We start from the raw sequence: 16,794 nt of genomic DNA, 5'->3' as shown, positions 1-16,794 counted from the left end.
ACATGCAAATAAACAATACTACAACAACAAACCGGCAAAGTAAGGTCGGCCATATAACTCACATTGCGCCATTGAGTTTGATAAAAAACCAGATTTTGAGGAATATTATCGATAATGATGTAATTTCTAACAATATATTCCAATGTTCTTTTAGCCTCCCTTCTCTAACATGATCGAAGACCAATATCTTCACATGCATATAAATAATATTTCAAAAAAATACAAATAAAGAGAGATCTTTTTAGGCTTTACAGAGACAACTGATATGCACACCAAGTATGGAAGTTGTCAATGGCACAAGAGAACACTTCGAGGATGACTACAAACCATAACCATATACTTGAATATCAACTATGACAATGATTTCATCATATTTTATGGCATATCCAATATGTATTATTGATGGCCGAACAAAATTTCACATAACTTGCAAAACCAGCCATGAATATATAAATTTTGGACACCGAACCCAGAGTCACAAGAATGCTTCACATTAAATGAATTCATGATTCTAGTTTTTGTCAGGGAGGAGTCCAAAGAAAAAGTTTTCATCATCATCATCATTACCGTCATCTAAAGATTATTTACAAAGGTAACCCCATGGTTTCTCTACCAGCCCCAACAAAAATGGTCCTGTCAGTGATAGGCTCATCATCATCATCTGGGTTCATCTGCCAATTGAAAATTGTAGTAACTAAACATAAGAATTTCCTTACCTTGCTACTAGCTCCAATCGAAATTTACAGTTTCATGTAACTCATGTTGTGAAGTGTCATTGCTTAAACTTTAGTTACCTATCTGTAATATCAATTTTTTCCTTCCATTTCAGTTTGACAGGTTCCTTCTCCAGTTCTCCTTTTGGTAATGCTACCTCGGTAATGTTCTCCTTTTCCTCTACAGAAAAAAATTGTACATAGTTAATGTATGAGATGAAGAAACTAATTTAGGACATGACTTCTCTAAAGAGAGATTCAATTTAAAGGAAAAGTGAGGAGTTATAATATAAGTATATAACTGTTGATAAGAAAATCAAAGAAATGGATTTAAACAACTTCAAATTTAGCTATACGTGTGCACATTTATCACAATGTCAACACATTATTTTTCAATCAACGATTATAACTCAATTTGTATTTTCTTTGTAAAGTGAATATCCTACTCTAGAAGAATTAAAGCTGTTATTAAAACTAATAGAATATTTTTTCCACTTCGCAAAACTAACCTTTTACCAGGTGCTTCGAGTTTGGATGACACTACCACCTTCAACATTAAGCATCAGCCTCTATTTATTTTCCCTTGGCTTTACCCCTCTTCTCAACATGTCATCAAACAACTCAAATGCCTTATTGTGCTCTCCATTAACACAACCGCCATATATTAGAAAGTCCAATTCAACCAAATCAGGTTCTAGACCTTTGTTCAGAGCATGTTATACCACAATTTAACTGCTGCTCCTCTATTGCCCTTTCTGCACCGCGTGTAAATTTTGTCTTGGCTTCATCCCTCTCCTCAACATGTCATCACGCAATTCAAATGCCTTATCGAGCTCTCCATTTACACAACAACCATATATTATCAAGTTATATGCAACCGAATCCGGCTCAAGACCTTTATTCAGCATGGTATGCCACAATTTAACTGCTGCTTCCACATTGCCAATTCTGCAATACTCGTAAATTAAAGTTGAATAGGTAATACAGTCAGGGAAAATACCATTCTCAGTCATTTCAGAGAGAACTTTTGTGGCTTCAAGAAATCTACCCAATTTGCAGAAGCCACGGATAAGAATGTTGTATGTAGCAGTGTTTGCTAAAAGCCCCTTAAGCATTGCATTATGAAGCTCTAAAGCTTCCTTCATGTTTCCGTCCTTCGCAAGAGAATCAAGAAAACAGCCATATGCAATTGAATTAGGAGGGACATTTGCAGTCAGCATTTTCTTGAAAAGAAGTCCTGCTCTGTCTATTTCACCTGCTTTGCATAAACCATTCATCAATGCAGTATAGGTCACAACATTAGGAGAGCATTCGTCAGTAACCATTAAATCCCAACATCCAAAAGCTTTCTTAAACAATCCTTCTTTGCTGTATGCATCAATCATACTGGTATATACTACATTATCAGGTCTCAGTCCTTGATCATGCATCTCTTTAAAGAGACCAAATAACATTTTCTTGTCTGGCTGCTTTAGAGCACCATCAATAAGAATGGCATGGCAAACCAGATCCATGTTGACTCCTCTCTGAATCATTTCACAAGAAGCACTCATTGCCTCGATCAATCTTCCTTCCTGGCAATAACCATGTAGAAGTGCACTATAGCACATCTCATTTAACTTGAGGTTCTTCTTGTGGAGACCATCAATAAAATCTTTAGCTTCAGAAACCCTACCTGTAGAACAAAGGCCACTGATAAGAGCTCTATAGGTATACGTGTCTGGAAGAAGGCCCTTCTGGAGCATATCTTCAAGCAATTCAAAGGCTTTGCTGACTTGGCGATCCCTGCAATAACCTTCAATCATAACATTATATGTCACCTCAGTCGGCTTGATTTTCCTTTCTGCCAATTCATCGAAAAGTTTGGATGCTTCAGCCATCTTATTCATGCGGCAAAGCCCAGAAATAAGTGCAGTGAAAGTATAAACATTCGGAGTAATTCCTTTCTCAAGCATCTTATTATATAGTTCAAATGCCTTTTGTAGCTTTAGGCCTTTGCAGTAGCCACTAATTAGTGGTGTAAAGGTAGCAGCAGTTGGCTCTAACCCCTTATTAATCATCTCAGTAAGTAGGGACTCGGCAGCACTCATATCTCCAAACTTGCATTGGCCATTTATCAAAGAGTTGTAGGGATATACCATGTCTCTGATACCATCTCCAATCATCCTATCAAAATAAGATATTGCAACATCCAACCTCCCCCTGAAGCAAAAGGAATCAATGAGAATACAATAAGTAACACCATTGGGCCGCAACTTCGTCAACCTCATATTGTTGTAAAGGAACTCTGCCTTATCCAAATCTCCACCTTTGCACAAAGAGTCCAGTAATTTATTATAGACAAACAAATTTGGCAGAAAACCAAATCTTCCTAGCTTAACCACTAAACCATAAGCCACATCAATCTTTCTCTGCTTTCTTAACCCTTCCACTAACCTCGATATAGCCTCCTCGGTTGGCGCAAATCCCAATTCAACCATTTCATCCATAAGCTGTATTCCAGCGCCAAATTGTTGCACCCTACATAAACCATGAACTAGTGTACAGTATGTAACCACATCTGGTTCCAGACCCTTTTCCCTCAATGATCTTTTAACCTCAAAAGCTTCCGAAACTCGACCACCCTTGCATAGCCCATCAATAAGTACATTGTAAGTTACAATATTCAGATCAAACCTATTAGATTCCATCCACTTAATCTTCTGCTTAGCTCTAAAAAAATCCTTCAGTTCACACAGGCTCCGGATTACAGCTGAGCAAGTATAAGGATCATGTTGAACACCAGCATTCACAGATTCATCAAACAGTTCCCAAACCGATATATAACTTCTAATTTTCAATAGCCCGTTCAAGAGGGCACTCAATGTTCTAGTTTCAGGCAACAATCTGTTAGCAAGCATGAGTTTTAGAACAACCACAGCATCTAAAACCCTTGTGTGATGCAAATATCTCAGAACTAGGAAATCGAAACCCGAGGTAGACGAAAACTTACAGTTCCTGTGAGCTTCTAGAAACTCGGTAAAATTGGATTTTGCGTCAGACCCATTTTCGAGAAGGGTGTCCAAGAGAGAATTGGCAGCCCAGAATTGCCTATCAGGGACGAGGGCATGGACCAAGATAGCGAAGGAGGTGGTGGAATGTTTCAGCTTTTGGTGCAAACCCAGGAAGTTGAAGAAGCTGAAAGCTAACCTGGAATCGTCCAAGGTGTTGATCAAGACTCGTTCAACGTGATGGGGTCTCAATGTGGATGAAATTGAAGGGTCTTTGAATGCCACCTTCCAACTCTGCTTCCCTCGAACAATGTCGGAAATGAGGGAGACAAAGCGAGCATCGTCGAATTTGGAGGCGCAGAAGCTTCTGCGACGGAAATGGGTTGCAGCTGAGGCTGAGAGTGCGAGCGGAGCGCCGCCGCGTGGGAGCTTCATTCGCCGCCGTCGCAACACCGGACCTGAGATCGGGTTTTGGATGCTAATTCACCCCTGTGACTGTAGTGATGTAATAATAGTGTTCTTATTAGCACTTCAATTTTCTTTTTCTTTTAAGAAAAAAACTTGTTTGAATGTGTCAAAACTCAAAAGTAATTTTCATTTTAAATTTTAGAGTAAAATACACTCACCCCTCTCAAGGTTTGCAAGAATGACACTCCACCCCATTTTTTTTTAAAATCTACACTCCACCCCATTTTTTATAAAGGCAAAATTTAGTGACGAAAACAAATTCGTCACTAATAAAAAATAATTACTAATTAGTGAAAATTTAAATAAATTTAATGCATATACACTATTATACATTAATTTATAAAAATAATTTTACTGAATTAAATTTAAAAAAACTATCAACTCTGTCTGTTAAGTCCACGTCCCATCTATCTCCAAATCATATTTCTCACCACAAACGGTCACCACCAAGCCTTTGCTTTCTTTAACATGGCGACCACCGTCCCAGAATGTGAAACCCCATGGCACCACCATGCCTCAAAGTTTTGTTGCGACTTGAACCCCAGAACGTGAATCGCACATCCTCAAAGCCACTTGTTCAACTACTTATTGTGAACTTCACCTCTTTAAGTTGTGAGTGAACGCTCTGTTGGTTTAAGATGTTGTTGGATTTTGTTAAAAACGGTGCTCCACCGCATCGTTGGGTTCTAATAACCTCCGATCCACTTCATATTTCTTAATTTTGTTTCCCAATTTTCTTCACCTATTTGTGTTACTTTTTGGGTCTACAATCCAATTTGAAAATTGGAGGTATAAATAGATTATTTTGATTAAAATTGAATTAATATCAAATATGAAAACACAAGCATGTTTCATTATGTTCGAGATATGGTTTGTAAACCGGTCAGGTGTGCTATTGCAAAATTTACATTGTGAATTTAAGGAGGAAGAACGCGATTGAGAGAATGGGGAGGACTGTGATGTTTTCCATTTTAAATTTATTGGAATATATTAAAAATATTTTTTAAAATTATTGATTAACAAATTAAATAATAACTAATTATTAATGAAGAATATTTTTCGTCACTAAATTTGCCTCTATATAAAATGGGGTGGAGTGTAGATTTTAGATAAGAATGGGGTGGAGTGTAATTCTAACAAACCTTGAGGGGGGAGAGTGTACTTTACTCTAAATTTTAATAGCTATTTGTTGATGTTAAGATGCTCTAAGTTAAGTGCAATTTGTTCGTGAGAATGTGACCGTCTCTTTCTTAATAGATAACTTTCTCGAATGAAATTTAAATTTTGTATTATCACTCGTTACGCACTTTAACTTTTCTATCATAACATGTTGGCAAATTGCTTAAATTTCATTCACTTCAAATTTAGCTCATATAAAACAATTTTTTTTCTCCTGTATATGTTGGTCATTTCAAGTGTCAACTAGGGTGTTTTTTATTCTACCATTACTTTCTACACCATCTTTCAACATCTGTTTTATCACTTTTATATGATCTCATTTTTCAATTCATTTGTTTTAACATTCATAAAAATGTGAAAATGTGAAAGCACATTTACTTAAGGTATGTATGGGATACTCATGTCACTTGAACAAACAATGCTAACATTCACTTCTAGATAAAAAGTGAACGAAACTCTTCTTATGAATTGAGATGAAAGTCCATTGATATTTTATTTAATTATTATCCAAACACACTTAATTCACCTCTCCACTCCATCCACTTAAAGCATGTTAGAATTAGCAAACTGCAAACTTGAATAGAGAAAGTGAAAACCATAGGTGCTGGAAAAATGGACCAATAACTAAGAGAGGATATAATTCTTGCATAAGCAACTTTAGGAACATTATTATTCGAACCTAAAAGCTCTAGAACTTCTAGTGTGCTTTGTTCCCCCATTTACAAACTAATCTACATTGTACAGTTCTAAAAAAGTACAAGTCTACAATAACATAACCATAAACCAACAAACTAATCTACATTGTACAGTTCTAAAAAAATACAAGTCTACAATAACATAACCATAAACCATTAAATGCTAAAAACCAATGAGAAGTTAAATAAAGGCCACGAAGAAAGTCTGATTTGTTAGATGTCAGCGATAGTGCAAGTGATCTCAAACTCTTTAAGACATTGCAGCAGCACTTAGGTGGTATAACCATCTTGATTCTTCTTTTTTCTGAATTTTTATTTTATTCATGCTCTCTTTTTATTTCAAATGGATTTCTTTTTCCTTCTCAAATTTTTTGGCAGCATCCTCCATGGCTAACATGTCACTCCTCTTAAAAATAGTGTATTTTCTCCCACAGGAGCACCTCTTTGATGCCATGTCTGAATCACATAAATAAGAGAGTATGAAAATGTATGTCTAATAAAAATCCATCAAATGAAAATATAATCCTTTCTTACCATGGCAGCAAAGGCAAATTGGATAAGAATAGCAGTGCTTGCACAACATGTATGCTACATAACAATCTCTGAGGCAGTGGCAGCATATCAGAGTAGATATGGTATTTGAAGAAATTGAACACTCTGGTGAACCCTTCAGTCTCAAAAGGGCCTTCTTATAAAATTGCATAAGGTGCACAAAAGTCAATACTGTAGCACTATAAGATGCAATGTCCTTAGATTTGTTCTTAGAACTTCTGACTTTTAAGAACTTGTGAATCTGCATAGCCTCTTTACAAAGAAGTTCCTCATATGGAATCATGGGAAGCATTCTGAGATGTGCATAACGCTTACTAGCTGCAGCCCCAAATGGAAACCAATCACCAATAGCAAAGTTCACTGCTTCTCCACAGTTAAAACCTGAATCAATAAATAAAGAATCAAATCAAATATATGATAAATACCAGTGGTTTATTGATTAGGATTGTCTCATGTGACATAATGGATTGAAATCCTCTGTCCCCAATGTCCCCTTCCATCTCCTGCTAATAGAAATGTGCCATGTCATCTAAAAAACACTCATGTAACGTTATAATTATCATATGTCACAATTTTATTGATGGAACATGAAACGAGATAATCCATCATGAAATCCTCTGTCCTCATTTGGTGTCTCGTTCTCTGTCCCACCAATCAAATTGTGTCATGTCATTTAAAAACCACTCATGTAGTATATAATTGTGATACTCATGCCTACATGACACGATTTGACTAGTGAGACAAAGAAGACTGAAGAAGACACCAAATGAGGATAACGAGTCTTCATCGGTAAAGAAAGATGGGTGGATCACCAGTACTGAATCCAGCATGATATGCTCTAGGAAAGGTGATCACAAATTCTCCTGGCTTCTGAACAGCCTTGTAAACTGTCACATCATTTTTCAGCAAGATAATTGGAGGGAACATGGTTGTTTTATGTGCAAGAAGTTGGAAAGAACCATCTTCTCCAAGTTTTGATGAGATTTTATTGCCATACACATGATGTAAGACAGTATTTTCAAATTGAGAGGCCTCATGGGCAGGCACACCGTACCAAATTTTGTTTGCACCTGAATGATGATAATTTATGCTGCAAACAAAACAAAAATCATTGATCAATGTAAACAATAAACCAGAAAAAACAAAACTCTGAGATATATACCTGTATAAATAGTGATCTTCTACATGCCATGCAAACATGCTGAACAGCATCCCAATGTAAAGCATAGGATCAGTTATTCCCTGAAAAAATTCACCGGGATGTTAGAGAAAAGTGCAAATTCAATTTTGGTTTAGAGTATTACTTTCTTACTGGAATTTCCTTGTCAACTAAGCGCAATGTGGATTGTGGCAGCCGTGAGAAATTCTGACATAAATGAGATCAGATGTCAATATATTAAGCAAACAATAAAGGAAAATGATTTGTATACATTCATATAGTGCAGAGTGCAGACATGAGACATCCAACAATCACAGAGTGAGAAAGAAAGAAAAGAGGAAAAATGTATTGGATTTGATATATGATGAATGGTGAATGTGATAAGAAAAGAGATACAACAAAAAATGAAGTGTCTGTGGTGTATATAGTCTTAGGATGTTTAAGTCTCATTAGTGAACAATAAATACACGCACAGAAGAAATTAACAATGTTAATGGTGTGGCAAAGACACATGTATGGTTTTATCATAAACACACTCCTTCAAGCAAGAGCCAATTGGGCTTGACCGCTTGAAGAGCTAATTTGGGATTTGACCGCTTGACCCACTCGGTCATAGAGACTATGATGCTATATATGCCTTGAATCAACTATCCCAAAAGCTTTGGATGAGAACACATGAATGATTTTGTATTATATTTCGAAATTCAAATAGAAGGATCAAAAGCTTAAGCTTGATAAAATCACCTAAGTAAAGAGAACACAAGAAATGGAGTTAGTATAAAATCACCTTCAGATTCCATTTGCTTTTTCCAAGCTTGTCATGAGGATCACATGAAAAGGCACTACCCTCAATATTGACTCCATACTCAATCTTACCCTTCTCTCCAAAATCCATCACACGCCAGAACTCCTTTTCCACATCTGAAGATGAAAGACCTCCAGAACTGTAAAATCTACTCAGACAAGCACTGTTTGCCAGAGCCTCAAATTCATGATAGCTGTATTTTCTGATGAAAAAAAAAGACCAATGATTATTTACAAGCTTTAGCTAAAGCTTTAAAGAATGATGATATATAGTAACATTCTTTTACCTTTTTCTCATGGAAAAGGTTATTATATCTTTCTCATTCCAATCAGAAAGCCGAAGAGGCTGCACATTAGTCTTAAACTTGAAGTCCTTTTTCTCTTTTGTTAATACAACAGCAGCAGGAATAGAGGCACTTATAGGAGAAACTATTTTGCATATACCTGAGAACATAGAAGGGAACTTATTTACATGTAAAAGCATATAAATGCAGAAAACACTCAATTTTGTGAGCAAGGGAAGGGAAGGACATTATTTTCTCCAATTACTCGCCCTGGTTTGTGGTGATTGGAGACAAAACTAACTGTGTTATTTAGCGGAAATCATGGAAGGGTAGTGGTGTTAAGTGTTAACATCAAATTTCTTGTGTTTACTATTGTGACTTTGAGAATTTCCCTAAAGTTCAAGTTTGTGGCATATACAATATATTGCAAAACAGAACACATATTTGTTACTAGAACATGTTATCTGAATCTGTGGTTTCTGAAACATTCTTTTGTTATTTTTTTTAGCACTTTAAATAAAGTCCTATACAAAATTTATATTATTCATCCCACCTAGTGGAAGAAGACTTAGATGAATGCGTGCATGTGTTTGAAAATCATTCTACAATTGATTCTAAGGAAGTTTATGTGAGTAGCTTCTGGATTTCAATGTTAATCATGAAAAAAAAAAAGTCAATCCAAACATGTTATACATATTGTTCTATTATCACATACCAAATTTAGATGCCTCTGGAGCAATCATCTGTAGATATGCAAAAGGATCCTGAAACTCCTGTTCTGATGGGTGGTACACTGGACACTGTGGAATTTGATTGGTCCATTGTAGATCAGTGAGATCAAATTTCCCAACTTTGCTTGAGACATGTCTGGTTTCTGGCCTTGAAGTTGAATTCTTAACCTTTGTTTTCCTTGTTCTGGCAACTTTTGGTGCATCCATTTTGATTTGATTGTTCTATATAAATAGCCTTATTTATTTACTGGCATCTAATGTTTCTGTTGTAATCACCCAAGTTTTATGTGTAGGCAATGCATGGATGATGAAAGTAAATTAGTAGAAGATTTGAGCAATGGCGATGGAAATTGGATTGCAGTATGCAAAAGTGAGTGAGTGAATCATTGTCCCCTGTGTAAGTTGTTTATGTCTTGTTTTGTTGGCAGTTTTTAGTTGTTGTTTTTGGAAGTTAGCAGTTTAAAAAGTGTTAGTTATTTTCCCCTCTCTTTTTTGAAGTGCACGTTAGATGTTATTTTGCACAAGATGAGTTTTGTGGCAGTTCAGGCCAAATTACCAACGTCTTTCTTTGCACTTTCTCGCTCTTCAGTTTCATCACCTATTATGTGATTATGTGATGTTTTTCTAAGTTTCATTGTTATGAAACATACTCTTGGAAAGATATTAGACTTTTACTACAATGTATCGAATATTGCATTCCTAAATACTCGTAGAGCTCATTACATTTAAAATTAAATAAAAAGTTATAATTTAAAAAGTGAAGAAGACATTTTGTTTATTTCTTGGATATTCGTTGAAACTAGTATAAACGGACATTTTCGATAATGAAATGAATAGACATAAAAAAAAGTGAACAAACCTCTTGTTTTGATTGACTGGGATGAAAGTAACTCAACTAATCTTCAAACGATTTTGAGGATAAATTATCACAGATAATATGATCACTTGGGAGAGATTTCATTTATTTAAAATAAATTGAAAGAAAGAAATTATGTCTAAGTTCTCACTTAGACATACTTAATAATGAATTAGGTAAATGTGAGTATGACCAACACAAATTGACTCGATTGGTAAGATTAAAACACTTGGTCTTTGAAGATTGTGTGTTTGATTTTCACTGTCGATGTGAGAGTTGTGTTAATGGATGATATGTAATTACCTTTATAAGCAATTTCTGATTCTGAATGCATGAACTGATCTGTGATGTTGATCAGAGTGGAACCCTTTCAAACTTTTTTTCCATAAGGTAAATGTGAATATGGTTTATTTCCAAAGAGGAGAATAATTACAAAAAATAACCTAATTCTAATTTCTGATTTTCCAAGTACAATTTGAAATAATATATCTCAATTAAAAAACAAACTCAATGGTTTACCATAGTAACCCTGAAGAATTTGTATAATGACAGGTCTACCCTTTTGAGTTGGTGGCCCTTTTCCTCTCTCCTCCCCACGAAACAAACGCCAGAATCTTTCAGTTCACCTCCGCCATCTTCCATATCCGACCCTTTTGGCATCACCTCAGGTTTGAATCAAAGATTACATTTTTCACTCTCTCCTGCTATTGTTTGATCTGACTATGAATCATTTTTCTCTGCATTCCTATCAATTTTTTTCATTTTCGTCTTCATCATCATCATCGCTCACTCTAGGGATTGTGATAAGAATGTGCTTTGAATTTCATTTCTTTGTTAAATGGGAATTGCTGTAAGAATTTGGGTTTTGATGGAGCTGAAAATTGGGTTGATTGATTCATGTATGGTTTCTAGGTTTTGGTTTGTTGCATAATTTCATATGTTCATTTTGTAAAAATTATCTATTTCATGAGAAGCGTTTTTAGATCCAAATTATTATACTCAAAGTGTTCAAAGACTGCTTTCCATTGAGCTTTTACAAAATGACAATAATAAAACTACTTGTTGTGAGTTTCTGGTTGTAGTTTACACATGCAATATCTTTGTATTTATATATACTTTTCCAATCAGACTACCACTAGACGGACGCCAATGGTGGTTTAGCACTTTAGCTTGCATTTCTTAGGCGTTACCTCTATTTTGTCTTGCCTTGTAAATCTGACTAATACTGTAACTTTGAACTAGGAAAGCAATGGCATGGAGAGGACACATTTCAAAGAACATAAAAGAGCTTCGGATTTTGATGTGCCAGTCATCACCTGCAAGCTCATCTGCAAGGTTTATACATGCACAATGGTTGCTTTGTTCAACTTACATCTCATACATAAGTGAATACAAAAGGAGCTTTTATCATTTTTCTTTTTGTCTCAGGGCTTTTGTGGAAAAGAATTATAAGGAACTGAAGACATTGAACCCAAAATTGCCAATATTGGTCCGTGAATGCAGTGGAGTTGAACCCCAATTATGGGCAAGATATGGTATGAACCATCTTAAATCTCATTTTTGTCTTTTTTTATTTGGATTTGTCTACCTGAAATTTGCATTTACATTCTATATCATGATTCCAGGGCTTTTCCCCCCTTAGTTTTAACTTTTACGGGAGGAATTTTTAGGATTTGGAAATTAACTTTAATGCATTGACACTGAAAATATGTTATTCTGCACTGTCCCCTTAATTTCATATATAGGGTTTTAAGGTTATGATGATATAATAGTCTTAATATTCAGTGAAAAACTAAATTGTAATTTTCTCCCAATTCTGACTTTTATGCTCTATTCAAAAGCAAAACCATAAACACTGTTGACTTTCTTGCTGTGAATGTGGCTGAAAGTTCAGATGTACAGGTGTTGACTGTTGAAACTGTATGGCATAAATTTTGGCCTGTCAAATCCATACATACATAGGATTAAGCATTTTAAAATAATACATTGCAAATTTGAGAGAATAGTTTTATGGGGATGAGTTTTCTTCATGTGTTCTTCAACCTCTAGGCTTCTCCGTTTCTAGGCATGCTTTGTTGCTGAAAATTGATTTCATGCTCAAATTTGTTTCGTTGAAAGAACCTTAAATTCTGACTTCTGAGGGAAATGATTTTTGTACCTGCTTTAAGAAACGCATGAGATTATGGATAATGTCAATATCAATTGTGATTGTAACATGAGAGTTGAGACTAATTTGTTAATTATGGAGGGCCTTGAATGCAGTTAGAAAATCAATTCCCTTACAACATGAATTTGGGACACTTACACTGCAAAGTCCCCGCTGGCTGCTGCCATCTTTGATGAACCCTTCTGATCATATTTTGTAGCCGATCCTTTTCATTCGCATCATTTTGCATTTTCCAATGGTTATCTGTTTATGATTAACCCTAATTTCCTGGCATGTGTTCCTTCATACTAGATTTGGGTGTTGAGAAAGGCATTAAATTGGAAGGCTTGACAGAGACACAGATCTCTAAGGCATTGGAAGATCTGGTGAAAGCAGGAGAGTCTTCGAAAGTTTGATATCACTGCTTATGGAATACATGCTCTCATGCTGCACTTGTTATGACAGATTGTCTTGGTTAAAAATAAGCCAGATTTTTTCCTTTTGTTCCAATGATCTCTGATACCAGTTAGTCTCTTTCTGCATGTTATAATAATTTCAACAATGAACCTGTTAAGTTGGAAGTCCTAGTTTTGCATGTTGAGCACACTTGTTGGAACTTTACTACGATTTAAGAACACCGATTAAATCTATATTAGATCTGGTTCGTATAATTAATCTTTCTTTATGGAAGGTTGATTTGCTAGAGAACTTGGTAATGTATTGAGTCGGCTATGTGGTGTAAGTGTAACCATGCATAAACAAATTTATAATATCTTCTTCAATAGACCTTTTGCTGGTGCTGGAATTATTTCTTTCTCAGTTCCTCTTGCATACAGAACACACTATTAGAAGAAGTCCCTTTCGAGTGGACATATATCCTGAGAAATAAAAATGATGATGTGTTTTCATTTTTTGTATTCACTAATATATGTTGGTTCTTGTGAAAATGACTTGGATCTCTAAAATACGTGATCTTGAATTCAATGATTGAATCTGATGTAGTAATTATTACTTATAGGAAGGATCTCTCTACCTATGATTCCTAACAGTATTTCATGAGATTGGTTTCTTATAAACAAAACTCTAGATCTCGATGAAGAGAGAAAAAAAATTGATAGGAAAAAGCTTAAATTAAACACTTAGTGCATATTTAGAAAGAAAAATCAATTCTATAGAATTAATTGTAAAAATTGATTTCATGGGTCAAGAATCAATTTTACTTGTCACAATAAATAGTTGCTCGTGTTAAACACAATCAATTATGAGATTTTACATATGAATTTCATGACATTATGATATAGAAACCGCTTTCTCGTAAATGTGTTCAAACATAAGTGACATCATTTTAACTCACGTTTATCATATTCAAAGTAGAATCATTTCTGTCCATAATCAATGTTATAGCAAGTTCGGATCATATTTTTTAGCTTATTTTCATAAGGTATTCAGATTGTTTTATTAATAAGAGTTTATGCTTATGTATAACCCATATCTAAAATAAGTTTCTCAAATTAACTTATTAATAAGTGCTAATGAGATTCGCGCTTTTTGTCATAAGTACTCAATTAAGTTCTTTTTCCAAATGAACCTGAATACTCTCCCACTAAAAGCTTCACTCATTGTGTGTTTGGACCAATGTTCTCACAATTGATAATTGATTTTGGGTTAAAAAAAAATTGATTTTGGTAGAATTAATTATAATAAAAGTGAGTTGAAATTGAATTGATTTATAATTGAATACATTTATAAAAAAATAGCTTTTGCAAGATAATGTGAAATCAATTATAAAATCTCAAAATTGATTATATTTAAGAGCCAACAGCAACAACAAGTCAACAACAGCTACTTTCTATAGCTTCTAGTAGAATTGTAGAATTGATTTTTGGGGTTGAAATCCATTTCACAAAATGGCTTAAAAATATTTATTATCATCCATACTTAAATTTAATAAATAGCAACAAATGCTAATACATTGTTTGGAGCAATAGAGCAAGAAGCTTCTCTTCTCTTGTCATTTCTCAACCACGCGTACACCATAAGCTTCTCTTCTCTTCTTCGTTAAGCAAACCAATCTCAATTCAATTCCCATAACCAATCGATTTCAATTCAATTCTGTAACCCAATTCAATTCAAACCCTACCTTCCACCTTCACCGCCAACCATGGTTCCACCGGCGGTTCAATCGCCGGACCCACAAGCCACACAGCAGTTCCTCAGCTCCGTCCTCTCCCAACGCGGTCCCTCCGCCGTCCCCTACTCGGAGGACACAAAGTGGCTCATCCGCCAACACCTCGTTGCTCTCACCGCCGCCTTCCCTTCCCTGGAACCCAAAACCGCCACCTTCACCCACAACGACGGCCGCTCCGTCAACCTCCTCCAAGCCGTCGGAACCATCCCTATGACCTACCAATCCGTCACCTACAACATCCCCGTCGTCATCTGGCTCATGGAGTCTTACCCTCGCCACCCACCTTGCGTCTACGTTAACCCCACCAGAGACATGATCATCAAACGCCCCCACGCTCATGTTAACCCTTCTGGGTTGGTTTCCGTTCCCTATCTGCATAATTGGATCTACCCTAGTTCCAATTTGGTTGATCTCGTTCTCTCTACCAGTCATCTCTTTGCTCGTGACCCACCCCTCTATTCCCAACGTAGACCTAACCCTAATCCCAATCCGAATTTCGCTACTTCTGCATCGAATTTGTCGAATTCGTCATCTGGGTATCATAACCACCCCCACCACCCTCCTCCTCAGAGGCCGTATCCTCCTTCGCCTTATGGTTCAGTGGGTTCTCCTGCTAGGGTTTCTTCCCAGGCTGAGGACCCCAGTGAGGTTTTCAAGCGGAATGCGATCAATAAGCTTGTGGAGACGGTGCATAACGATGTTACCGCGTTGAGGAAGACGAGGGAGAGTGAGATGGAGGGGCTGTTTAGTTTGCAGGGGGTGTTGAAGCAGAGGGAGGATCATCTCAATAGGGGTGTGAGGGAGATGCAGGGGGAGATTGAAGGGTTGGAGCAGCAGCTTCAGATGGTTTTGATGAATACTGATATTTTAGAGGGGTGGTTGAGAGAGAATCAAGGGAAGAAGTTGGGGGGTTTGGAGAATGCTGAGGAGGCTTTTGACTGTATGGATGTGCTATCAAAGCAGATGCTTGATTGCACTGCTTCGGATTTGGCTGTCGAAGATACTCTCTATGCATTGGATAAGGCAGTTCAGGTTGGGGCTGTACCGTTTGATCAGTACTTGAGGAGTGTGAGGGCACTGTCGAGGGAGCAATTCTTTCAACGAGCTACTGCTGCAAAAGTTAAAGCTGCTCAGATGCAGGCTCAGGTTTCTAATATGGCTGCTCGGATCCAACATTATGCTAGCTGAGATGCAGGCTCAAGTTTCAGTTGATGGAATCCTTCATTGTGTGGTACCGGGTACAGATTGCTATTTGTTTCTTCACTTGAAGTCGCTGTTTCTTGGCTACAGCATAAATTGGTAAACCCTTATAGCCTTCAAGAACTCTGGAATTACTAAGTACAAAACTTGTTACAGGCATGAGGATGTACCATTGTTCTTATACAGACTTAATGATATGAATTTGTTGAAAATTTTGGTTTCAGGGCATGTTAGCTCAACTTTTTTATTGTTTAGAGGTATACATGCTTATGGATTATAGATTTGTCCCACGTTATGATGGGTATGTGTATACATGTGTTTTTTTTTTTGCTCTGAGTATGCCTTGCATTTTTAAAATTACCTGCACTAACTAAATATCAAGACATTGTTTGCTTTGCTGGTAGAAATTTTTCTGTGCACTTAATTTAGAAATTTATCAGATTTTTTTTGATAAGCCAAACAAAGAAATTTATCAGATAGGTAGTGTTTGCGAAGAATCGTGTGCTTTAGTTGATATGTGTAATATATTATATTCGGCGAAGTAGTGTTACAACTTTTGATAGTTGAACTAGATCAACCTTTCAGGGATAGGAAAATGATGCTATTGGTTGAATTTCTTTGTTCGACTGGTCTTTTACTGATGGTACTAAATTACCAATGGTAACTCAGAACTTCACAGCAGTGAGGTTGATTTAGATTGCATAGAAATGCATGAGTTTTGTGAAAGACATTTAGTTTTTCATAGAATATAGTTATATATGGGCTAAGGTATATAATTACATGAATCTGACATGGGTTGGTATTGCTTGGATAAGCCCATGCATGTGCT

The 16,794-nt window shown here is 36.1% G+C and overlaps 4 protein-coding genes across 7 annotated transcripts; 2 read left to right on the top strand and 2 right to left on the bottom strand.

Moving 5' to 3' along the window:
* Positions 1-221: 221 nt before the first annotated feature.
* Positions 222-4,208, bottom strand: LOC130747704 (putative pentatricopeptide repeat-containing protein At5g59900). 3 transcript variants are annotated; one of them, XM_057600720.1, is made up of 3 exons: positions 1,223-4,208; positions 717-894; positions 222-633 (listed from the first exon to the last, which is right to left on the bottom strand). In XM_057600720.1, exon 1 carries the CDS (start codon positions 4,136-4,138, stop codon positions 1,457-1,459), a length of 2,682 nt encoding a protein of 893 aa, XP_057456703.1. In that variant the 5' UTR covers positions 4,139-4,208; the 3' UTR covers positions 222-633; positions 717-894; positions 1,223-1,456. The 3 variants fall into 3 exon arrangements, with proteins under 3 accessions (XP_057456703.1, XP_057456702.1, XP_057456701.1); XM_057600719.1 differs by having other exon boundaries at positions 222-671; positions 795-894; XM_057600718.1 differs by having other exon boundaries at positions 222-894.
* Positions 4,209-6,068: 1,860 nt separating this feature from the next.
* Positions 6,069-9,938, bottom strand: LOC130743068 (lysine-specific demethylase JMJ13-like). The gene is made up of 8 exons (XM_057595171.1): positions 9,560-9,938; positions 8,848-9,004; positions 8,544-8,763; positions 7,910-7,963; positions 7,760-7,839; positions 7,410-7,687; positions 6,580-6,978; positions 6,069-6,501 (listed from the first exon to the last, which is right to left on the bottom strand). The coding sequence occupies exons 1-8, from the start codon at positions 9,780-9,782 to the stop codon at positions 6,380-6,382; spliced, it is 1,533 nt and encodes a 510-aa protein (XP_057451154.1). The 5' UTR covers positions 9,783-9,938; the 3' UTR covers positions 6,069-6,379.
* A 1,032-nt stretch (positions 9,939-10,970) lies between these two features.
* On the top strand, positions 10,971-13,363 carry LOC130747703 (NADH dehydrogenase [ubiquinone] 1 alpha subcomplex subunit 2). 2 transcript variants are annotated; one of them, XM_057600717.1, is made up of 4 exons: positions 10,971-11,099; positions 11,679-11,766; positions 11,860-11,966; positions 12,890-13,363. In XM_057600717.1, the coding sequence occupies exons 2-4, from the start codon at positions 11,681-11,683 to the stop codon at positions 12,991-12,993; spliced, it is 297 nt and encodes a 98-aa protein (XP_057456700.1). In that variant the 5' UTR covers positions 10,971-11,099; positions 11,679-11,680; the 3' UTR covers positions 12,994-13,363. The 2 variants fall into 2 exon arrangements, with proteins under 2 accessions (XP_057456700.1, XP_057456699.1); XM_057600716.1 differs by having other exon boundaries at positions 11,674-11,766.
* A 1,181-nt stretch (positions 13,364-14,544) lies between these two features.
* LOC130747702 (protein ELC-like) lies at positions 14,545-16,293 on the top strand. The gene has a single exon (XM_057600715.1). The coding sequence runs from the start codon at positions 14,739-14,741 to the stop codon at positions 15,951-15,953; it is 1,215 nt and encodes a 404-aa protein (XP_057456698.1). The 5' UTR covers positions 14,545-14,738; the 3' UTR covers positions 15,954-16,293.
* The last annotated feature ends 501 nt before the right edge of the window (positions 16,294-16,794 follow it).

Source organism: Lotus japonicus, chromosome 3 (genome assembly GCF_012489685.1).
Source record: "Lotus japonicus ecotype B-129 chromosome 3, LjGifu_v1.2".
NCBI lineage: Eukaryota > Viridiplantae > Streptophyta > Magnoliopsida > Fabales > Fabaceae > Lotus > Lotus japonicus.
Note: the sequence above shows the minus strand (reverse complement) of the source record. Positions and strands in the feature narration are given on the sequence as shown.